Consider the following 26,341-nt stretch of genomic DNA (forward strand, 5'->3'; position numbering starts at 1 on the left):
TCAATGAGGCTACAAAACGATGTTCTTAAAGAACCCTAATCTCATTACTTATCAAGAAAAAATAGATAACAACAAAGCTAAAAGATAATAATTGACGAATTCAGAAATTGAACAGAAAAACGATTGTGGACACAATAGTTGAACTAATGAACTTCATGGCATCATTCAAAAAGCAGACTTAATTAAAGCTGCAAGATCCTCCACTTGATCTCATATATCAAAGATCACCGACACTTCGAGCCTACTTCAATATGAAATACAATATTTAGCTTTAATTTTCAGAGAAAAAACATCTAAAATAGGTTCAAAATAAACACAAGCATATTGTAAGCATTAGATAAACTGAAAACAATTTCATAATTTCTTCCTTTGAAATTAAAGTGTCGATCTTCTTCCACGTGAAACTACAACACATGTGAAAATTTTGGTATTTTTGGAAAGAATACTAATATATTGACACCAGTTACACTTATTTGACACTATTTTTCTTAATGAAAAAGTAAAAGTAATAAAAATGTCAAATGAATGGTTTCAGAATAGTTTTTTCCTTTTGGAAGATGTATACAAAAGATTATTGTGTTCAAGAAAAATATGACAAATTTCCCTTGATTTAATTTCCAAGATTACACTAACTAATCCTTAAATATATGTCACAAATTCATATTGAAAGTTATTCTTTCAACTTTACTGATGCAGACACAATTCATATTTCTGTCACAATTTTTAATACTGATTGATTGATGATATTTTCTTCTTATATTTATTCAAAAAAATATTGAGTTTAGTATAATCTACAAATAAAACATAAATTAGCATAAACAATAGGAAAATAAATAACTAAAACTATAATGTTAGTTTTACTGACCTGAACTAACTGTGGTGCTTCTGTGCTAAGAATGTTATTGAAATTGAGCATGTAAGTAACATATAGTTGGTCATACACTCGATTGATCAATCGATAGTACTTATGTCTCCATTTCCTAAAAATGAGCAAAGAACCAAAAAGACCACAAAATCCAACTGCAAACCCAACTCCCATTCCAAGATACAGTGATTCTTTATCAAATTCACCACCTTCGTTGATTGTATGTTGTTGGATTGTATTGAAAGGATTTTTTTTCACGTTACACTTTGAAAGAGGAGCTCCACAAAGTGTTGGGTTTCCATTATAGCTTGATACACCGAAACTTTGAAGTTGAGTCCCTATTGGAATTTGTCCAGAAAAATTGTTGCATGATAGGTTCAAATAACTTAGAAAAGACAACGCAACCATGTTTTGTGGAATCTCACCAAAAAGCTTATTATTAGAGAGATCAAGAGATTCTAGATTTTTCATTCCTCCAATTGTCTTAGGTATAGTTCCAGTCAAATGATTATAAGATAAATTCAATGTTTGAACTTCAATCAGCCTAAATAATTCCGAAGGAATCTCTCCAGATATCTTGTTAGCTGAAAGGTCAACGGTTCTCCTGCTCAAGTCAAGTCTACTTTCATAAACCCGACCCTTTGCATATAAATAAATGTTGCCATCTAAATTAAAGAGAGGTACAGGATAATAATGTGTTATCATTTCTGTTGTGTTATACAGAATATGAGGCATTGATCCCGAAAGTTTATTATGGGCGAGATCCAAGTGAATCAAAGAAGAGAGAAGGAATATTTGAGATGGAATACTTCCCTGAAATTTATTAGATCTTAATATCACCACTTCTAAGTTTTTGGACATATTGTTTGGTATATTTCCAGAAAATTCATTTTTTTCAAGATTTATAACTAATAAATATGTCGACCATGAAAGATTCTCAAGAACTTCACCGAATAAATTATTATTCCACAAGCTGATAAAAAGCAAATGTTTCAAGTCCTTCCAACTATGTGGAATCGATCCTGTGAAAGAGTTATGAGATAAATCCACATATTCGACCTCTGGTGATAAATGTGGGAGTGTTCCTGTGAAATTATTATGGCTTAACCATATGTACTTAGAATTTAGCAAGACGTTGGATATGTCTCCACTAATTGAGTTGTTAGATAAATCGATCCCTTCATCAATACCAGCTATTAAGCCCCAAAACTTTTCTTCTTCTACAAATGAAATTTTTGAGCTTGACATGTATAAAGTTGAAAGTGACTTTTGAGTATATATCCATGGTGGAAATTGAGGACCTTGATTTGTATCATCCAAATAAAGCCTTTTCAGTTGAAACAGAGGAATCCATTCAGGATTGAAATGAAACCTTGTGTTGCTCAAGTGCAACACTTGTAAATTGTGGAGTCTGGAAAAATGCAAGTCAAATATTGTACCAGAAAAGGAATTATAACCAATTTTTAAGACAACCAAATATGTGAGATTTCCTAAAGTGAAAGGAACGGAACCAGAAAACATGTTGCCTGATAGATCAAGGTATTCCAAATTTTGGTAGTTGAACAAACTTGAAGGTATTTCACCGTAAAAACTATTGTCTTTAAGTTTAAGATAGGAGACATCACGACTGAGATTAAACAACCAATGTGGCAATTCAGAGTTAAAATGGTTACCTGAAAGATCAAGAGTGACAAGTGAAGTAAGATTCACATGCTTTAAAGATGGGCTCATGGTGGTTAGTTGACAATGGCTCAAGTGTAGGTCTGATAATGAAGGAGGCATGGCTAAAAGCCAGTTGGCTTCTTCGTGAAGATCTATTCCATAAAGGTCAAGATATTTCACAGAATGAAGTTGAGAAAGCCATTGAAGATCAAAATTCCCATGTAAAGAAATTTGACTAAGTTCAAGATGAGAGATGCCAGTACTAAGATTAAACAACCAGCTTAATGATTTTGAGGTGAAATAGTTGGTTGAAAGATCAAGAGTTACAAGTGAAGTAAAATTCACACGTTTGAGAGACGAAGTGATGTATAGTTCATAAAAACTCAATCGTAACTCGAACAAAGAAGGGAGCATAGACAACAATTGAAGCCCATTGGTAGCATAACGAAGATTTGTATAACCAAGGTTGAGATATCTCATGAAGAAAGTTGAGAAAGCCAATCAAGACTATCCATGGAAATATCATTCTTGAAGGATAAGTCAAGCATGAATAAATCAAGGTAATGGAGGTTGGAGCCAAATATGACACCATTTTGAATTGGTGGAATGCGAATAACATTAAAGTAGTTATGGCTCAAATTCAAATGATATAGAAATTGAAGTTCCAACAAAGATAACTTGATTTCACCTCCTAGAAATTGTTGGGATAGATCAAGTTTTGTTACTCTGCTTGTGGTATTGTCACAGTGAACTCCTTTCCATTCGCAACAGTCTTGTTCAGTGGACCAAGTGACGAGGTTGTTGGATGGATCAAGAACACCCTCTTTAAACATTTGCAAGGTTTGTCGGTCCTTCTCATTGCAGCGAAGTTGGCTAAGATTGTTGCACACAATTTTTTGGAATGTAAAAGCATAATAAAGTAAAAGCAAAAGAACTGAAAATTGTGATATAAAGGTCATCCTGATTGAGAGAAGAAGGATTAATTGAGAAGAGATTGATGAATGATGACCGTTGTGACATTGCTCAATGAAGATGTATATTTATAGAGATGGTTAGCTTTTCATGAATCTTTGTGAAATTTCTTTTCAAACTTCTCACCTGAAATGCTGACTTTGGAACTAAAAAAATGAAAAAAAAAAAAAAAAGAAGCGCAGATATAATTTTGGGAAAGAAAACTTTAATCGCTTCTGCAAATTTTCTTTGACCTTATTGTTTTAATTTTACTAGTGAGAATGCTTTCTTACACAAGAATTTTCAATTGTTTCTACTAAAAATTATTTTAATTTACTTTTAAATCTTTCTTATTTTTTAATATGTTTGAGTTTGAATTAAAATTTTAAAATATAGATCGTTTGATATTTAAATTAATTTAAGAATTTAATTTTTCTTCGTTATATAAAAATATTTTAATATTTCTAGTTAATTTATTTATTTAATTTATATTTAATAAATATAGATATTTTAATATGATTAATTCTTTAATTAATATAAATAATAATAATTAATTTAATTTCTTTTACAAAAGTATATTTTAAATAGTTTTTAAAAATTATTTAATTTTTAGTCTAAACTTTAAATATATATATATATATATATATATATATATATATATATATATATATATAAAATTATTTAATTATCTAAACTTTAAAATGTTTAATTTTTCTTTAATAAATACAAATATTATAATATTTGTAATTTATTTATTTAATTAAAATATAAATATTTTATATAATTGATTTTTTAGTTTAGTTACTAGAGTTCTTAGGACCTATTATAATACTAATATGCTTAGAGAGAATCATGAGGGGAGGCTTGTATTAGTAATCATTATGAGTAATCTTGATCAGAATCTGATGGTATCTCGATCTCATATATATCTTTGAAAACACCACCACTTCGCGTAATAGATCCGTCAAATCATCTATCATTGGCAATTGGTACTTGATCATGATGATCAACTTGTTCAATTGTCTGTAGTCCGCACATAGCCTAAATACTATCTTTTTTCTTCACCAACAACAGTATTTAGACCTGTGTTTAGAAAAGGAAATGCTAAATAAGGATCAAATTATAAGTAGTGGGAAAATGTCAAGACTAAAACAGATGCATGCATATTACGTTAACTATAAAAATTTAGAAGCAAAAGTTTCCTACTATAAGCACGACTTTGAATGTTTGTTGAGAGCTCTAAAGCTCTAAAGCTCCTTTTTAAACACGTTTCAAACAAGCCTGCTGTTGGATATGACTTGAAAAGTAAGAAGCAGATAAAGAAATATGTAAAAATTGCTTGTCACCATTGTGGAAATTTTGGACACTCCGTGTTGGATACTAAATTAATGCTCACAATATTGCAGTAGATAAACTAAAGCTCTCAGATGTTGCAAAAGAATAGTACATCTGCTTTATTAAAGAAATGGGCTTATATAAGCTCTATACAACTAACACGAAGAAAATTCAGTAGCCATGTTTAACAATCCCTACTAACGTAGAAGACTAAAAACAACTTATTCAAACTATAATTATGTCCCTGATATTTAGGATCTTATTTACAATAAATAATAATAAACTGAATTGACTAAATAAAAACCGAATCCTAAAACTCCGCTGCTAAGTGTTAATATAAAAGGCAACAAATTAAATCTGAGATAATAAAGGACCCGAAAAGGATATGGGTATCAAAAGAGTTTATAACTTTTATTGCAAATTTGTTTTATGGAAAGAGGTTAGGATTGAGTTGGTTCCTAGACAGTGAATGCTTGTGACAGATGAAAAGCACAAAGTCTATATTCCTCGATTTAAGATAAATTATGTAAAAAGTAATAAGTTAATATTTTTTAGTTAATTGTGATTCATCTATAATTAACAATAAATAGGATTATTTTTATAACCATTTTCGTAAATGTTTTTTTTAGCGTGCCAATTATTTTTCAATTCTATCCTTATTAACATATTCATTTTATTATTTACCTTTTAGGCTTTATAAGTTTTTTTTAATTCAACTTACCTATAATGAAAACTATAAAAATGAAATGCATATGATAAAATTACAAAAACTATTTATTTTATAATTAATTTATATAAACATATATTTCATAATTTTAATAACATTTTTTATTTTAATAATTATGATAAGATATTCTCTTTTCTGATTTGTTCTCATTAAAAGAGAGTGGACACATATGTTTCTACTAGTATTATATTAAAAGAAATATTGAATTGTTAAAAATAATTATAAAATCGCCAACTGATTTCGTTTTATAACTATTATACAATTAAGTAAAGCGTTTTTAACAGATATGTATGGTTAGGTTGAACCGTTGGAAATTTAATGAAGTGAATTAGACGTGTTTATTTTTCCAAGCAGCTTCTTTCATATGGATCACTTTTTTCATTCTTTCTTTCCAACAGAGTCAGAATCAAAATCACCTCTCTTACCATGTTTATTAACTTTCTTTTCTTGATGTAGAATTCAATAAAGATAGTATTTTGATAAAATAATTTCAAGGTTTCTTGCTTTCTCTCCTTTTACTTTTATTTCATAATAAATATATGAATTCCAATCAATATAAAATTAGATGAAAAGTAAGAATATAACTAACAAAAACATTAACATTACTTTAAATTTTAAAAACAACAGATAAGTAATATTTTTTTAAAAAACTTATAATACAAAAAAAAAGAATTTTCTTAATTTACGAAAAGGTGTAAATATAGTTCTCTTTCGTAACTCACAAACCTCAATCAAATTTTACATAAACGATAGAAAATGGTATGGGATAATAATTCCACAACTCAATTAATGGCCAACCGTGCCGATCACATCTAAATATGAAAAATACGATGACGACCAAGACTTTAAAATTTTTTATATTTAAATTGCAGAAGAAAAAACAACTAAATATTAGTGTGGAAACATTTTAATGATAACGAGTTTTCTAAGTCAATACTTTAAAAGTCAGGTTGTGGATTGTGACTTTTATCGTCAATTTTGACCTAGTATACCTTCTCCAGTGACTATTATAAATTTACGAGTACGGGTCAAAATTGGATTAAAAAATTATTAAAATTTTTTCTAAATGATTAATAATTGATTAAAACTGGACCTTTTTTAATTTATTTTTTTAAAATTGAATCGAAATTATTAGTTTAATTTGTGGTTTGATATTTTAAAATTGAATTACAATGAACTGAAATAAAATTAATTATTTGAATATTATTATTTATTATTTAATCCTCACGAATTATGTTGCTTAAGGTTGTTAGAATAAGTTATTTTGGTGTATGGATTTGATGAAACAAGTGCATAAAATTATGTGTGATTGATGAACATTTGTGATACGATCCTATCTAGGAAAGAGTATGATCGTTTCTGAATTTGAATCTTCAAGAGGCACGACACGAATAAATCATAGAAGAACGCGGAATAAGACACGGATGAAAGACGCCACAATCTAGCATATTGATAAGTCAAGTGAAGATTCACCACAAAGATGTTAATCTTTGATAAGAACCAGAAGCCTAAGCCAAGAACAAAGAGAATCCTCTCTTTAATGAAATCAAATTCAATATATGACTAAAAGTATTTTCATTATTTTTGGTACCACTATATATATAGGCAGATAAATTTAAGAAAACCTAAGAACCCTACAAGAAGGCCCAAGCCCAAAACATAAAAACATAAACTAATTTATAAAAGAAAGCCCAAAGTCCAAAAACATAGAACATAACTAATTTCTAAGAAGAAATCCAAAGTCTAAAAACATAAACTAATTTTCCTAAAAATTATCCTTCAAATGTGCTTTAAGCCATGATCTTCATATTCTTTGAATTTCAGATTGCTTGAATAGTTTTGATCTTTCAATCTCTTGCTCCTTGCCCTTATCATAGGTCCTTTAAATTGTTAAAGTTTATCTTCAAGTTCTTCTTGTATGAAATCTTGGGATAGTCCTCTATCATTTTCTTCATTCTTGAAGAGAATTTGTCCTCAAATTTGTCTCACTTGAAAATTCTTTATCATTCTCTCCTGTTTTGAGAGAATTCGGCCCGAATTCTAGAAGGTCTTATACACAAACACAAACATAAATCACAGACACAAATTGAAAATAAAATAAAATAATAGAAATTCTATAAAATGATATTTGGATCCTAAAAGAGGTCAATATCTTATTATCAAAGATTTTGCAGTGTTGCCTCCAGGGTCAAATACCCACCTGCACCAATCAACAATTTTAAATTAAAGATAAAATGCTCAAAGAAAAGAAAAGGAATGTTGCTCAAACAAACAACCTAATTATCTGTATGACTTTGATCACCCATAGGTTAGTTAGAAATGGGTAAACAAGCTAATTCATGAGCATATATTTCTAAGCTTGTGTCTTTTTTTTATCATCATTTCGTCTTCCCATTGTTGATCTCCTTGTTGCTTGATGAATAAGTCTTCCCTAAGTATCATTTCGTCTTTCCATTGTTGATGTCATTGCTCTTTGATGAATAAATTGTCCATAGGCAATAAAACAATAAGAGGAAAGTTAGTACCTTTTTTCATTTACAATTCATAATGCTCTCTTATTTCTTTTTCTTTTTCTCTTTTTTCTTCCTTCTCTCTTTTTCTACTCTTTTCTTTCTTTACTTTTTCTCGCTCTTCTTTCTCTTTTCTCTCTCCTTCTTCTTTCTCCTCTTGCTCGCTCTTTTCTTTCTCTTCTTTTTCTCTCTTTTCTTTCTCTCTTTTCCTTTGCTTCATTTTCTATAAATGTTTCATTCTCACGGACTCTTTTTAGCTTTCGCTCTTGCCTTCTTTTCAATATATCTAATTTTTGCATTGTCCTTCTTCCTCCTCTCTCAAGTATGAAATGTAGTTCTTGAGGTCTTCATGAGTCATGGGACTTGCATCCCCATTAGGACATTGATGAGTTTCATGCCCATAGCCTTCACATTTAGTGTACTTGTCTTTGGCAATGATTTTCTATAAGGATTGTGCTTCTGTTTAATACTAGCAATCTTGCCAATTAGCTTTATAATTCTAGATTCCAAGGCATTGACGTCCTCTACCAAGGCCTCATAAACACCAGGTGTATCTCTACGTATCACTATCTTGGTACATTCAAATCCTCTAACCAAATGATCAAGGTTAGGAGTAGGATAATTTAAACAATATGTTAAACCAGTTCCAAAAGGATGCCTTTGTGGAAACATATTGCATTACTCAATATTGGTAGTTCCTGTAAGAAAATGTTAGTAATAATAATTTCTTTTTTTTGGACCTCACCACTATGTTAAGTGTTTCACTCAATTTTCCACTCGTATATCACACTTATAGGCTTTTTCTTGAATGTACTCTCTTGTCTTTTACCACTCAAATTCCCTTTAGGACTTGGCAAATAACTCTAGTAACTTAAGCAAAGAGTGAACAAACAATGTGAAAAATGTTGCGAGATCTAAATATTGACTTAAAAGGACAGAAAATTCAAAACTCTAAACAAAAATTTAAGGAATTTTAAAGACACAAAATAAGAAAATTAAAATTAGAAAATAATAGGACTACCAAAGAGATTTAAAGGAGACAACACAAAGACTCTAAGAGAAAGTCTGATTGCAAATAGATATTAATAAACCACAAATAAAATTGCAAAAAGTTGTATTGAACTCCCTGTTTTTGCTATCCTTTTTTTTTCAAATCTATATTTGTTTCCTTTTGACTTTGATACACAATATTTTTTTTGTTGTATTTTTTTTTGCAGTTCAACACAAAAACAAACTAAACAATTTATCCTTCAACCCCTCATACTCATGTAAATCAAAGTAAATGCACTTGCAAATCTCAAACACAAAAACAAATAATTTCCACGAATCAAATGTAGAAATAGACAATTTAAACAGAGAACAAAAAGGAAAAAAATACGCCAAATAAAAACAATTCAACCAAATTGGAAACAACCTTATGGGTTTTAATCCTTATAAATGAAACAAACAAAATTAAAAATAAAACATAGGACAAACAGACATTGAAAAATTGTAGTTTTTTTTTCATATGACACAAAAATAACATAGAAGAGGAAATTCAAACAAGAACCTTTCTCTAGAATTATGTTGCTTAAGGTTGTTAGCAGAAGTGATCTTGGTGAATGGATTTGATGAAGTAAATACATAATATTATGTGTGATTGATGAAAAATTGATAAGATTCATTGGTGATCAAGCTAGGAGTTTGTTAAATCTGGAATTGACTTGAAGATTACAAAGCTTGAAGTTCAAATTATATTCGTAGACTATTTGACATAATATAGATGTCTTTTGTCTTGTGTTTGTCCTTTTCAATATGTTAAAAATGTTTTTAATAGGTTAAAAGGTTTGTTGCATGTAGTTTTGGTATGAATATATTCAATTAGTTGAATTGCTATTTAATCGATTGATTTTAGTTAAGTCGAATGAAATCAACAGGCACAGACAAATCAACATGTTGAACTCGCTTATGACCAAGCTAGAATAACTAGTTTTTCAGAGAGTGGAGTAACACTTGAGATTTATGAGCGCGAAAACTAGTGGAACAAAATTTGGAAAACTCTCTCTCTCTCTCTCTCTCTAATTACATAGTGTGCAGTTTGTGATTGAAGGATCTTTGATCTTCTTGGAACATTTGTGCATGATTTAGGAACTTGGAGACAAAGGTTTGGTTGGCTAGGGAAAGCCTTCATTCAGGTTTGATCTTTCTTAGGTTTTTGGGTGTTGCTTGGTGGTTTTCCAGATCTGCAAGTGGGATCCTGTTGTGTTTGTTGAAACTCTTGTGGGATTCAAGAGTTTTGATGTTTATTTTGCATATTTTGAGAGTGTAATCTTGTGAATTGTGTAAACCTTTTGAAATAGTGAAAGTTATATTGACAAAAAGAAGATGATGGACATCTTCCTTCAATAAGGAGTTTGATGATAATGATGACTTGTGAAGAAGTATGGAAGACTTAATGATGATGCATGGAAAAATGTTGAAGACTTAAAAGAATGTTTCGATTCAAGAGATATATTGAAGACTTAGGGGTTTATTTGTTTAGGTCTTGCACTACCAGAAAAACGTCAATTATCGACGGATATATATATATATATATATATATATATATATATATATATATATATATATATATATATATATATCTGTCGGTACACATCTGTCACTAAATACGATATTTCTTGTAGTGTTGTAATTTTGTGTATGTTATTTAAAATAGTTAAATTAGTATGTCAAGAGTCAAAAAGGAAAAACCCTAGCAGTAGAGCACCAAGTGAATTTTATTTATTTGCAAAACTCACCGGAATAATCGATTATTCTTAGTGATAATCAATTATCTCAGTTAAAACTGATTTTTGAGAAAAGCCTCTGTGATAATCGATTATCACTTGCTGATAATAGTTTATCCTAGCTGATAATAGATTATCACAACGAGAAAAAAATTTTATAAAAGTTTTTGTGATAATCGATTATCACTTATGATAATCGATTATCTATGGTAGTTGTGACTTAAATTTTCATATTCTTAACCTAATATTTAAATAGGCTTTTATAAATAAAGTGGTAGACTTTCATTATCAAATACAGAAGTTAGAGAAGTCTGAGTACTTGAGAACTCTTTATGGGAAGGCTTTGAAAAACCTAGTGTGGGTTGAGCAATAACTTTCATTAAGTGGTATCTTAAGTGATTGAGTGTTGCTACTGTTGTTAGGAGAAGTCGATAATCCTTTGTGTGATTCAAAGGAGGTGTTCATTCCTTGTGTGATTCAAGGAAGGTGTTTATTCATCTCTTGTGTGATTCAAGAGAGGTGTTCATCCCTTTTGGATTTCAATGGAGGTGTTTTCTAAACCCTAATCTTTCTTATCATTGATTGTAAGTTTGGTTTATTTTAGTGATTGAGTTAATCTCGTTTTTTAGAGATTAACAATTGTACATAGGGTCTTTTGATTCGAACCAGTATAAATACTTTGTGAAATTTTCTCTTCCTTACTCTCTATATTTTATGGCGTTTATTAAAATAAAGGAAAGAATTTTAATTAAACTTTGATATTAAAAGGGAAAAGATTTAAAAGCACAATTTTTATTAAGAACCCAATTCACCCTCCTCTTGGTTTTTTGTCCATTACGCTAATCATTTCGCTACTTAATTAACAACAAGTTAGGCTTGAGTTGTCTTGACAAACTAGATGTAGCTCAGTTTTGAGTGAACCAGTATAAAAATCTATGTAGCTTGTGTTTGCATCTTTTAATGGTTGTTGAGTGATTTGACATAGTCTGAGACTATATCTCTATTTGTATTGTTAATTGGAATCAATCTTGATGAGTTTTAAATATTGTTCCTAAGTTAATCTTTAAATTCGTATTTTTACCGAATTTTCCAGTATTTTAATCGACTATTTCGATATTTTAATATGTTGAAATATACTACTTTGTTATCTATTTAATGAAATCAATATGTTAAATCTATTTTCAAGCAAGACGGAGCAGGCCATGAAAGTAGACTTGTTTCTGAAATGTAGGACGGGTGAACCCAGCTTGCACTTTGCAGATCAAAATACAAAATAAACCAAAACAGGTCAAACTAGCTCGTTTTGTCATTTCTAATTTCTAAGACATCAATATTTTGGTAGTATTTTTTTTTTTTTTCATTTTGCATGTTGCTGTTATCTTAGTTCTGACAATTTTAAAATATCAATCTTTTAATTAATTATTTTAATTTTTAAATTTACCTTTTTCTTCTTTATTTAAATTAAATATACACCTTTTCTCATATTTTTATTTATATTTTCACATTTTACTTAAATTAAAGAAATATCCAATACTTGTCCCGTGTCAAAGAGTTTATAATTTCAATACATTATTAGCCAAAAACTATCAACCAATTAGAACATTTTGAAGAAAATAATTTTAAAGCATTACGTAAAACTTAATAATTTTAAATTATAAATAATTGAATTATAGCATAATCATGAATACATTCCAAATAAATTTGTCTAATCAACTATTCAATTAGGCTACACAACGATGTTCGCGAAGAACCCTAATCTGTTATCTAGACAAAAGCAGATAACAACATAGCTAAAAGATAGTAATCAGCGAAAATGCAGAAATTGAATGGCAAAACGCTTGTGGACACAATAGTTGGATTAAGGCACTTCATGGCATCATTCAGAAATCAGTGCTAAGCTGGAAATGATCTTTCACTTGACCTCTTATATCAAAGATAACCGACACTTCGAACCTACTTCAATACGAGAGACAATATTTAATTTCAATTTTTAGACAAAGATCATCTAAAATATGTTTAAAATAAACACATGGATGGATAATTGTAACCATTACATAAACTGAAAACAATTTCATATGCTCTGCCTTTGAAATTCGAGTGTTAATCTTCATCCACGTGAAGTTATTTTTACAAATCAAGCTCAATTAATTTTCAAAATTATGTATCTAGTCCTTTTAAAAAAATTTACAAAGAGGCTAAGTCGTAGTTAGGATGAACGGTTTCTTACCAAGAGCTCAATACGTACCAGGAGAGGAGATTTCAATGAAAATGTTGACATCGTGACGCTCGATAACGACTTCAATGTAAATTAATTATGTTTAATCAAAGTCATGCAAATAACATACCACTTCAAGAAAAATATAGTAGAACTATAGTAGAGCTGAAGTCATGGACGGTTGAGATGACTTAGTCTAAAGTTGGAAAGTCATGAAATTGAGTGTGACGACTTCAACGTAATTGTTGTTGAACAAAAACCATACTCCCCTATGACGACTTAAGCAGTGATTTTTAAACTAAAATCGTGCACATTGGTGCAACACTAAAGTTTTGTGAATAATCCTCCACTTGATATTCTATATCAAAGAGCACTGTCACTTTGAGCCTACTTCAACACGAGATACAATATTTAACTTCAATTTTCAGACAAACAATAAACACATGCATGGATAATTGTAACCATTAGATAAATCGAAAACAATTTCCTAAGTTCTTCCTTTGAAATTCAAGTATCAATCTTCATCCACGTAAAACTACAACACATGTGTCGCGTCGCAAAAATTTGATATTTTTGGGAAATGTATACAAAATATACTTACTAGGTTGCAAGAAAAATATCACAGATTTGTAGTCTATCTTTTCAGCCCCGAAGACAACATCATAGTACTCTTGATTTAATTTCGTAGATTACACTAACTAATTCTTATATATATGCCACAAAATCATATTGAAAGTTATTCTTTCAACTTTATTGATGCAGACACATTTCATAGTTTCGTCACAATTTTTAATACTGATTTGATGATATTTTCTCCCGATGTTTATTCGCAAAAATATTAAATTAATTATGATCTACTAATAAAACCTAAATTAGCATAAATAACATGAAAATAAATAACTAAAATTATAATGTTAGTTTTACTTACCTGAACTGACCGTAGTGCTTATCTGCTAAGAAAGTTATTGAATTGAACATGTAAATAACATAAAGTTGGTCATTAACTCTATTGAGCAATCGATAATATTTGTGTCTCCATTTCCTAAACATGACAAAGAACCAAAAACACCACAAAATCCAATTGCAAACCCAACTCCCATTCCAATATAGATTGATTCTTCATCAAATTCACCATCTTCCTAGATTATATTTTCGATTGTATTCAGAGCATTTTTTCCATGCTACACTTTGTAAGAGTAGCTCCACAAAGTTTTGGGTTTCCATCATCGCTTGATACACCAAAACTTTGAAGTTGAGTCCCTATTGGAATTTGTCCAAAAAACTCTTTGCATGATAGGTTCAAATAACTCAAAAAAGACAAGGTAGCCATGTTTTATTGTTCCAGTCAAATGATTATAAGATAAATCAATATTTGAACTTGAATTAACCTAAATAATTATGAAGGAATCTCTCTAGATATCGTATTAGCTGCAAGGTCAATAGTTCGCCTGTCCAAGTCAAGTTCCTTTCAACCTTTTGCATAGAAATCAACGTTGCCATCTCCCATTAAGAGAGGTGTGGAATAATTCTTTGTTGTCATTTCTGTGAGCTATACGCAATCTAAGGAATTGAACCAGAAAGTATATTATAGGCAAGATCCAAGTGAATCAAAGAAGAGAGAAGGAATAGTTAAGGTGGAATACTCCCTTCAAATTTATGAAATCATAATATCACCACTTCTAAGTCTCTAGACATGTTGTTTGGTATAGTTCCAAAAAATTCATTTTTTTCAAGGTTTATAACAATCAACTCTGTCCAACATTAGAGTTTAACAAGCACTTCACTGAATAAATTATTATTCCACAAGCTGATAAAGTACAAATGTTTCAAGTTCTTCCAACCATGTGGAATCAATCCTTTGAAATAGTTATGAGATAAATCCACATAACCGACCTTTGGTAATAAATGTGGGAGTGTTCCTGTGAAATTATTATGGCCTAAAATTATGTGGTGAGCATTTAGCAAAACGTTTGACATGTCTCCACTAATTGAGTTGTTTGATAAATCAATTATTGTATCAATACCAGCTATTAAGCCTATAAACTTTTCTTCTTCAACAAATAAAATTTTTGAGCTCGACATGTATAAACTTGAAAGTGACTTTTTTTGTATATACCCGTGGTGGAAATTGAAGACCTTGATTTGTATCATCCAAATAAAGCCTTTTAAGTTTAAACAGAGGAATCCATTCAGGATTGAAATGAAATGTGAGTCTTATTTTGCTCAAGTTCAACTCTTCTAAATTGTGGATTCTGGAAAAGTGGATGTTACCAGAAAAGGAATTAGAGCTAAAACTTAGGGAAACCAAATATGTGAGATTTCCCAAAGTGAAAGGAATGGAACCAGAAAACATGTTCATGATAGATCAAGGTATTCCAAATTTTGGTAGTTGAACAAATTTGAAGGTATTCACTGTATAAACTATTGTATGCGAGATTAAGATGAGAGAGATGACGACTGAGATTAAACAACCAATGTGGCAATTCAAAGTTAAAATTGTTGAAAGAGAGATCAAGACTGACAAGGGAAATAAGATTCATATTCTTTAAAGATGGAATTATGTTGGTTAGTTGACATCGTTGCAAGTATAGGTCTGATAATGAAGGAGGCATGGCCAAAAGTTAGTTAGTTTCTTCGTGAAGATCAATGTAACTAAGGTCAAGATATTTCATAAAATAAAGTTGAGAAAGCAATTGAAGATTAAAATTCCTAGATAAATAAATTTCACCATGGTCAAGATGAGAGATGCCAGTACAAAGATGAAACAAGCAGCATAATGTTTTAGAGACGAAGTGATGTTTAGTTCTTAGAATTCTTTTAAGAAGAAAAAAAATGGTCGAACACTGGGACGACACAGACGATCACATAAGTACTCAAACCTTTTATGTGAATGTCACAAACAACCATACAAACATCCGAAAACCAATCTTTAAAATGTTTTAATAAAAAGTTGAATACCAAACAATGCAAACGACCATAGATGTATCTAAAACATTTATTGGAGATGTTAGACAACGCCAACGATCATACAAACAATCCTAAAACTTATCTTTAAAATAGTGTTAAAATAATTTGAAACTAGACGACACGGAGAATCATACATGTATCTAAAACATTTATTGGAAAATGTTTAGCAACGATTGTGCAAACACCCAAAAACTTATCTTTAAAAGATGCAAACAAATGTCTGAGCCTTTTAAAATGTATAAGTATGAAATTAAAAAAGAAAAGTAAAAAGGGAAAAGAAATGTTAGATTTAGAATACTAGTAAATTTTTATAGACAAACTTTAAATCATATAAAATAAAAAATTTAACAAAACCAAAATCTAGTAAATATGTGTCACTAACATTTATTTCCCGCATATATCAAATTACTTAATTTAACAAAATCTCAAACACAAACCAATCATTCATAAGCCTTTCCTATATCACTAAATGTAAACCCCTTATATATACATTCAATCAATGATTAAAAAAAACGCGGTCCCACATCCAATATTTCACTTGAATTAGAATCTATCGAACGTGAAACTATATTTTTAAGAACATGTAAAATCTATTAATCTCCATCAACTCAAATGCATTTGACTACCACAAAGATGCTTCTCGCTGCACCCAAATCTTTCTCCTATACCCCGATAATACTATTTTTATCTGCCGGGGTGGTTGAAAGCATTGAAATCTGAATTTATTGCGTCACTGGTTGTGTTCTTTTTATCTCTAGAAAGCCTGCACCCCCAAAATATTTCGTCGTTCCATTTTGTTGGTTTTGTTTTCTTCTCTCTGTTTCTTCCACAATATTTTCTGCTCTGTGAAGTGTGGTACGTGTGGTGGTCCCTTTCTTTGTTACAAGGTCTAGCAGTGGTCCCTGCTACGTGCTACTCCAAGCTCCCATACGTGGTTGAAGTTGTTTCTCATCTTTCTCACCAACAGCAGTGCTCTTTCATTACCTCTCAACTCTCTTTCATTACCTCTCAACTCTTCTCTTCAAGGTTAATATTCATTCCATTTTACATTGTTGTTATATTGTTGTTACGAGTGGACCTATGGAATGTTATTTGTTTGTTTGTTTCAAGTGATATACCTAATATTTTGGTTTGTGAAACGAATGTCAACATTTGTTTTTATAATTTTTGTTCTATTTTTGCCATTTTGGATGTCATCATTCATTTCAAAAAAATGTGAAACGGGTGTCGACATTCGTTTCGTTATTTTTTTATTATTTTTTGTATTGCAGATGTCGACATCCGTTTCAAAAAAATGTGAAACAGATGTTGACATCTATTTCATTATTTTTTTTTGTTTTTTTTTTGTATTGCGGATGTCGACATCCGTTTCAGAAAAATATGAAATGGATGTAGTCATTCGTTTCATTAATTTTTCTAGTTTTTTTGTATTGCGGATGTCGACATCCGTTTCAAAACAATGTGAAACGGATATTGACATCCGTTTACTTATTTTTTGTGATTTTTAACTCATAACATTAAACATGAAGGCGTTGATAATCCTTTGTGTCCTTTAGATAGTGGATGTAGTACGTGGATAGTGCTCACCCTTATGAAGCATTGGGCATTTGGTGGGCAGCATAAAAAAAGTAACCATTTTTCAACCTATAAGAATAATAAGGATTTAAATACTACTACTCGTATGACTAAATTGATCACTGGATCCTTTGTATGGATCCTAGCTTTTCAACCATTATACGAGAAGAGAAAAGAAGAATGCAGTGTTTGCTGCTTTGTATCACTGGATTCACTGCAACAAGTGAGTCGAAAAATAGGGTTTGGTTTTGATTCTCATTCGAAATTGCGGATTTGGATATCCCTTTCAGAAAATTGTGAAATGGATGTCGTCATCCGTTTCTTAATTTTTTATTCTTTTTTTTTGTATTACAAATTTCACTCTCTTCTTCCTTTTGGATCAATTTTTTATCCTCCTGCATTGCATCATTTTGATTGTGTGGTTGTCCTTATTTGGGTTTTATCATTTGGATAATACCTAGATGCATGATTGCATGTATCATGCAACTATTTCTATATGTAGATTTCTGAGTGTATTCCTTTCACTTTTTTTTAGTTGTGGATGTGATGCATTACAGTTTCATGTTTAAAAAATAAAACATATTTAAATATTTTTTTATTATAGGTCATTATGGAAGATCATCATTTTAGTTATTTGAGTTTTCTGGATTCTCAAGTGAATTCTCAAGTAAATTCTAGTCTCATTCATGTCAGACTTGTCTGATTTCGTTCATGATATATGCAAACAAGATTATACTTCTCAATTTACAACTAATGATATCTTTCCAACAGGTGAAGATTTAATTGAGTGAGTTTCAGGGGTTGCTTTTAATCTTGGATTTGTAGTTATTATTCTAATATCATATAAATATAATGGACAACCAGAAAGAAAGATCCATGTATTATTAGGTTGTGAAAAAGGTGGAAAATATAGAAAATACAAATGTGATACAGAACCAAGTTTATCTAGGATAAGAAAATGTGAGTGTCCCTTTAGATTGAGAGGCAAACCCATCTCTCAAGGGGAGAGATGGGTGTTGAACGTACAATGTGGTTACCATAATCACGATGTCTCATCTACTCTAGCTGGTCACCCCTATGCGGGTAGATTGAAGTCCAAGTAAAACCTGCAAATATAATTCTCACTCTCAAAGAAAAAGATGAGTGTAATGTGACAACTTTGAAGCAATTATACAATGCAAGATATAGGTACAAACGATTAGTAAGAGGTTCAATGACCGAGTCACAACAATTAATGGTGATGTTAGAACGTGATCACTATATCCATTTTAGTAGATGTGTTGATGAGGTTAGCGATCTCTTCTGGACCCATCCTGATGTTGTGAAGTTGTTAAATTCTTTCAATATTGTGTTCTTAATGGATAATACTTACAAAACCAACAAATATCGGTTGCATTGCTTGAGATCATTGGTGTGACCTCAACAGAATTAACTTTCTCAACCGCATTTGTATTTTATCCAGTGAAAAGCAAAATAATTTCACTTGGGCTCTTGAAAGGCTAAGAGGTCTGTTTATGACATCTGAGGGTGGTCCACAAGTCATTGTAACTAACATGGATCTAGCTTTAATGAATGAATGTTGTTGGCATTGTGTTCCATGAGTGTTATCATCTTTTATGTCGTTTCCATATTCAAAAAAATGTACAGGCAAAGTGCAAAATGTTAGTGAATTCTGTTGATGCATGGGATGTTGTACTGCAAGCATGGGAGAATGTTATGGCTGTGAAGATGAGTTTAAGTTTAATGATTGTGTTAATCATCTTCAGCTTGTTTCCTAGTCATGGCCTCTATTCTTTGAATATGTTAATGACTCGTGGATCATTCCTTACAAGAAATACTTTGTGAAGGCGTGGACGAACAAGGTTATGCATTTAGGGAATATAACATCAAACAGGTATGTTTACATCTTATTTATTGATTTATTTTTTTTATTAATGGTTTATATGATTACATAAATTGTATTAGGGTTGAGTCTGCTCACTAGAATCTCAAGAAAGTTCTTGAAAGTAGTATGGGAGACCTTTGTTCGTGTTGAGATGGAATTTACAACGTTATTACCTTGCAACATAACGAAATAAATGCGTCTTTTGAAAGAAGTCTTAATCTGATGAGTGACTCTTACAAGGCATTGAGTTATAAAAGATTAATGGGACATGTTTCTAGATTTTCCTTAGAACTTCATGCTCTAAAGTTAGAAAGAGTTAAGAAAATTGGATTCGATACTAGTCGTTGTGGCTGCATTCTCAGACAAACTTATGGTCTTCCATGTGCGTATGAATTAGCACGATATGACCCTAGGATGATTTCTCTCCAAGAATTTCATGTCATGTGGACTAGGTTGAGCTTCTCAAATGTGTATTCTTCACAAACCGAAGGACAATTATCTATTCAAAGAGATCTTTTCAAAGTTGGCATTGCAGGAAAAGTCACCATCAAACAAAAATTACTTAACATAGTTTGCCCTTCGATGACATCGATGTTGCCGCCATCGAGTAAAATTATGACGAAAGGTGCACCTAAAAGTCATCGATCAAATAAGTCCACCAAACGTGACCCCTCATATTTTGAGCATGTTAACGCCTTCATTGAGACATCAAGATAAGACACATGTGTTGCAAAAAAAGAAAACAAGCTGAAGACCAAAGGTGTAATTCAAGAAAAGATAATACACATGCTAGAACAATTCAATCCTGTTTTTCAGCCTTATATAGTGGATGTGGATGTAGTGGTTGATGGTCATTGTAGGTATAGATGCATTGTTGCATTGTTGGGTATGGGTGAGGAGTCATGACCACTAATCAAACATGATTTATACAAAGAACTTAGTCAATGGCGAGATGAATATACAACATTAGTTGGATGCTATGATCATCTGAAAGAAATAAGAAAGTCTTTGCTAGTTCATTCACCATCAAGGGTATGACTTCTATACATCATCGGGCTATGTCTTCGAATGAGTTGAATCATTGTCGTGGTGCGCAGGTTAGACTAAGTTGGTTGAAAGACCTCTATACTAGCTATTGCGAAAACCAACTGTGGGAGTTTGCTGCACAAGCATATCTTTTGCACCTTGTTGTGTGCACCATATTTGCTGATAAGAGCACCACTTTTGTTCGTGTGCGTACCTGCAATTGTTTAGAGATCTTCCTATATGTCATAGATATGCTTTTGGAGTTGCTTCTCTTGTCTACCTTTATGAATACCTAAGAGATGCTAGCTTTGCATCAACAAAGCAGTTACCTGGATATCTACCTCTTTTACAAGTACTCATATTTAACTTTTTTTTAATATAAGTTGTTAAATGAAATGTTATTACTTGTAGAGTTGGATATATGAGCACTTCCCTGCATTGAGAAGAAAGTAATTACACGATACGTATATCGAGACTGAACCTCGTGCAACACGTTTTGTGACTAGACGAGTTACTTCTACTCTAAATGATATTAGAGCTCAATTGGATGTTATTACATATGATTGGGTGATTTGGTCCCGATATGGATCACATATAGCTGCTCAACCCCTATTGTAGCTTCTATGTTTTCTAGCTTCATCAAGCTTGGTAGCATGGTTCACCCTCTTATACAGAAACGTGTGTTGCGACAATTTGGGTTTATACAACCTATTCCACGACCGTCAGATGCACTTCCTATGATTGAATTTTCTATTATTGATGATCGGTTGAGACACTAAGACCAATATGTCATTGTTCATGTCATAGCCACGCCAGCCCCATTTTCATGTGTTGATGGACTAGCAAAGACTTTCTTAATTCTTCTATTCGATCATGGCTTTCAACTAATGTTGCATATTCGTCACGCACTGACTAAGTTCTTTGTACAAATCATGTCTGATTAGGGGTCATGACTCCTCAATGCATTTATTCCCACAATGTCCATCAATAACTACATCCAAACATCATCAACGTAAGGTTGACATATCGAATGAAACTGTTCTTGCATGGCTATTTTCTTTTGTTGTATTACACATTTGGCCTTCAATTTCTTTTTTTTCTTTGCAACAAATGTGTCATGTCTTGAATTCTCAATGAAGGCATCAACATACTTAAAATATGAGGGATCACGATTCGTTGACTTCTAAGATCAATGACTTTTAGGTGCACCCTTCGTTTTAATTTTACTCGCTAGCGACAACATCGATGTCATCAAAGGGCGAACAATGTCAAGCAATTTCTGTTTGATGATCACTTTTCCTACAATGTCAATGTCTTTGAAATGATTAAGCACTAGATCAAGTTCCCTTTGAATAGATAATTGATCTTCTAGTTGTGTAGATGACACATTTGAGAAGGTCAACCTAGTCCACATTATATGAATTTCTTGCAGAGGAATCATACCAAGGTCATATCGTGCTAATTTACAGGCACATGGAATACCATATGTCTGTCTCAAAACGCAATCACAAACAAAGACTAGTATCAAATCTTGTTTTCCTAACTCTTTCTAACTCTGGAGCAAGGAGTCCTAAGACATATCTAGATACATATCACACTAATCTTTTATAACTCAATACCTTGTAAGAATCACTTATCAAATTAAAACTTCTTTCAAAAGATACCTTTATTTCGTTATGCTACAAGATAATCACATTGTGAATTTCATCTCAACACGAGCATAGGTTTCCCATACTGCTTCCAAGAACTTTCTTTAGGCCCTAGTGAGCAGACTGGACCATGATACAAAATTTTACAGTGCATCACAACCACCATAAATGAAAAAAAAAATTGAATTTACCATATGCAAACATACATGTCTGATGTTGTATTTCCTAAATGTAAAACTATGTTTGTTCAGGCCTTTATAAAGTATTTCTTATAAAGAATGATCCACGAGTCATTAAGATATTCTAAGAATAGAGGTCATGACTGACAAACAAGCTAAAGGCGATTAACACAATCTGTAAACTTACATTCATCTTCACAATCCATTACATTTTTCCATGCTTGTAGCACAACATCACATGCATCAATAGAATTAACTAACATTTTGCATTTTACTTGAACATTTTTCTGAATATGGAAACGACAGAGAAAATGATAACATTCAGGGAAAACAATGTCAATAACATTCATTAAAGTCAGATCTTTGTAATAACAATGACCTATGGACCACCCTCAAACATCATGAAAATACCTCTTAACCTTTCAAGAGCCGAAGTGAAATTATTTTGTCTTTCACTTGATAGAAATGCGAACACAACTAAGAAAGTTAATCTTGTTGACGTCACACCAACAAAGTTAATCTTGTTGACGTCACACCAACAATCTCAAGCAATGGCAACCGGTATTTGTTGGTTTTGTAAGTACAATCCATTAAGAAGCAATATTAAATACACTTAAAAACTTCACCACGTCAGGATGCGTCCAGAAAAGGTTGCTAACCACCTTAGATTCATAGACATATCTACTAAAATGGATATACTTATCACGTGCTAACATCATCATCAACATCGATCCAAAAACCTCTCACTAATCATTTATACATGTATCTTGCATTATATACTTGCTTCATAGTGGTGACATTACACTCATCTTTTTCTTTAAGAGTGATGAGTATATTTGCAGGTTTGACTTAACTTTTAGTCATGTCCACAAACAATGAGTGTTCACTTGACTTCAACCTACCCCAAATGGGTGACCAACTAAAGTATTTGACAAATCATGATTATGGTAACCATGTATTACATTCAACACTCACCCCTCCCCTTTGAAGATAGGTTTATCTCTCAATTTAAATGGACACTCACAATTTCCTATGTCAAATAACCTAGATTCTGCATCAAATTGTATTTTTTATATTTTTCACTCTTTCACAGCGTAATAATACATAAGTCTTTCTTTTGGGTTGTATATTACATTTATCAGATCTTAGAATAATAAGAACAAAACTAAGATCGAAAGTCACCCCTCTAACTCACTTAATTAAATTTTCACGTGTGGGGAAAATCTCATCAATTGTAAAAGTTAGAGGTATAATCTGACACCAAACTAGAATTTACTTGATAATCCAAAAAACTCAAATAACTCAATTGATAATCTTCCATAATTACAATACCCTACATTCGAAGTTCAAACTCCAGAACCGAATGTTGACATCTGCAGTTCAAACTCCAAAACCAGATGTCAACATCCGTAATGCATGAAACCAAGCAAAAAAATGGGAATCAAATGCCGACGTCCGTAGCGCATGTAACCAAGCAAAAAAAAAAATCAGATGTCAACATCTGCAGTTCAAACTCTAGCATCGAATGTCGACATCTGTAGTGCATGAAACTAGGGGAAAAAAAGAACCAAATGTCGACATCCACAGTTCAAACTCCAAAATCAAATGTCGACATTTGTAGTTCATGAAACTAGGCAAAAAACAAGGAATTGGATGTCGACATTCGCAGTTCAAACTTCAAGACCAGATGTCGACATCCACAGTCTACAACCAGTACGCAAAAATTACGAATGTACACATCCGCTTTATATTAAATGTCAATGATTATTTCAGCAACAGAAAAACAATCAACCAACAACAACCATATTTATCAAACATTCAAAATAAAAAATGAAATATAAATGCAATACTAACTTTTTTGTGTCCAACAGAGAGATGGAGGGGACTACGATGTTGGAAAAGAGAACAATTTCTAAAATGCTGGAGGAGGGACCAGAGAATGAGAGGTTTCTCAGAGGAACCACACGTTGGAAGAGAGACCACTGGCAGAATAAAAGAATCATGTTCAGCATTCAGAGAATAAATTTGGAAAGCATAGAGCACAATAGAACGAAAAGAAAGGAAAAAATTTGGAAGTGCAAGGTATCGACGAGAAGAAGTTTGGGAGTGCATTCTTAAAGTAACGAAAGTTTGGAGGTGCACCGGTAACTCTTCTTAATTACAAAAAAAAAAAACCGTTATAGGTGAGAATATAATGGTAATAGGGATAAGCCCCTTCTCGCTGCCACCGATCCAAAATAACATGCATAGAATTTATTTAAAAACAAGATTTGTACGGCTTATATGTATCCCGGCAACGAACCGAATCACACATATTAACATATTTAATCATAATGAACCAAACATGATATCAAGAACAATTCAAAATCATGGCATTCTTCCGAAAACTCAATCAAGAAAAATGTATAGGCCGAAACCCTATTAGAAACCCAAAATCAAGAAACCCCGTTAAAGACAAAAGCACAAAGCACATTTAATTCACATTTCGTTATTAAAAAAAAATGCAGAGGAATCTGCGAAATTAGTCAGTACCAATCTGTGCAGGTGAATGAGGCTCCAAGGCGAGGAAACAGCAACGGCCACCGCAAGTGGCGCTGTGGCAGAGATGCGAATCCCAAGCGTCGGGGAAGTGCTCTCTGTAGGGTTAGGGTTAGTGTGCGAGCGGTTTCGTGAGTGAGTGTGATGAGTCTCTTGGGAGGAGAGAGAAAATTGGCCACTCCGTGGCGTTCAGAGATTGTAGAGGATTTTGGGGATGAGAAAAAGAAGAAAACTGGGGGTGGGTATAAATAAGCATTGGGTTTTTTTGAAAGGTGAAGGGTGGTAAGCAAATAGAAAAAAAATGTGATGAAAGGAGATTAGGTTTTGGACTATTAATCTTTAGTTTTCTACCTTGATTACTATTTTTTTTTTTAAATCCTAATTAACATAACCAATTAAATTTTTCTAAGGTTTTTATTTTCTTTTTTACAGATTCTATTTCAACCATTTATGTTTATCTATTATTATTTTCTTATTTTTTAACTTTTGAAAATATATTTTATTCATCCGAATAAAATCAAGTGTCGACATTTACTAACACAGCATGGATCAAAACTAGAAAGCACGCTACGAGTATGAAAAAAGAGTTTTTGAATTCTTGTGATATACTTAAGAACATATTATCTTTGTGAATAAGAAATATTATTGTCTTCATGTTCGTTGCTTGAGTTAGATACGTCAAAATTTGTGAGACATACATAATCACTTATAATTTATTCATGAATTATATGGTTTGTAGAACTTTACACATACTTACATTGTATTATTATTATTATTATTTTAGGACTTCAATAATATCTGCTTATTATAAAAAAAGGTCATGTTAGACATTAGAAGAGAGTGGTCAACTTATCTCTTCAAACATTTACAAAAAGATTAAATTTTAGGTAATTTATTTCTTTCATTTAGTTATTTTTTTATTCATTATACGTATGTACTTTAACTTTGTAAAATGTACCATGAACTTAATAAGAGAAATATATATATATATATATATATATATATATATATATATATATATATATATATATATATATTTATATTGTTTTGATTCTCCAAGTTTTGAGATTCATGTCAAAACCAACAAAATATTAAAAAAATGGTAAATTTATGTTTGTTAGTAACGTAAATTTTGGAGCTAAAATCTGAAAAATATAGCCAAAATTTAAGTTTGTCTAATTACATCAAATATAAATTTACATCTATCAAATCTACATCTGACCTAAAAGATACTTAAATAGCAAAAATCACCGAAAGCAAGAAGCTTTTTTGTGTTAGTGCTATAACATCCACCAAATGTTAAGAATACACTTGAAATTAGTAGAACTTGATATGGCTTATAACTTGGTCAGGGTAGCAGGTGAGTTCAAAGAAGATTTTCAAGGTTGTTGGTCTAAAACAAGTGAGGCAGTGGCAGAGTGTGTGAGCTCAAGAAAAAGTTCAACTTTTATTTGCGCACCACAACCAACCATATTTCTTTCTTTATTTTTCT

At 31.4% G+C, this 26,341-nt stretch overlaps 1 protein-coding gene and 1 long non-coding RNA gene across 2 annotated transcripts; both read right to left on the bottom strand.

Moving 5' to 3' along the window:
• Positions 1–217: 217 nt before the first annotated feature.
• Positions 218–3,486, bottom strand: LOC114190140 (receptor-like protein EIX2). The gene is made up of 3 exons (XM_028078925.1): positions 3,006–3,486; positions 866–2,706; positions 218–241 (listed from the first exon to the last, which is right to left on the bottom strand). Exons 1-3 carry the CDS (start codon positions 3,484–3,486, stop codon positions 218–220), a joined length of 2,346 nt encoding a protein of 781 aa, XP_027934726.1.
• An 8,979-nt stretch (positions 3,487–12,465) lies between these two features.
• On the bottom strand, positions 12,466–25,105 carry LOC114193650. Its single transcript, XR_003606289.1, has 3 exons — positions 24,844–25,105; positions 24,166–24,293; positions 12,466–12,771 (listed from the first exon to the last, which is right to left on the bottom strand). It is a non-coding gene; the product is annotated as an uncharacterized LOC114193650 (long non-coding RNA).
• Positions 25,106–26,341: the final 1,236 nt, after the last annotated feature.

The sequence above is a fragment of the Vigna unguiculata genome, chromosome 1, assembly GCF_004118075.2.
Source record: "Vigna unguiculata cultivar IT97K-499-35 chromosome 1, ASM411807v1, whole genome shotgun sequence".
NCBI classification, from domain to species: Eukaryota; Viridiplantae; Streptophyta; class Magnoliopsida; order Fabales; family Fabaceae; genus Vigna; species Vigna unguiculata.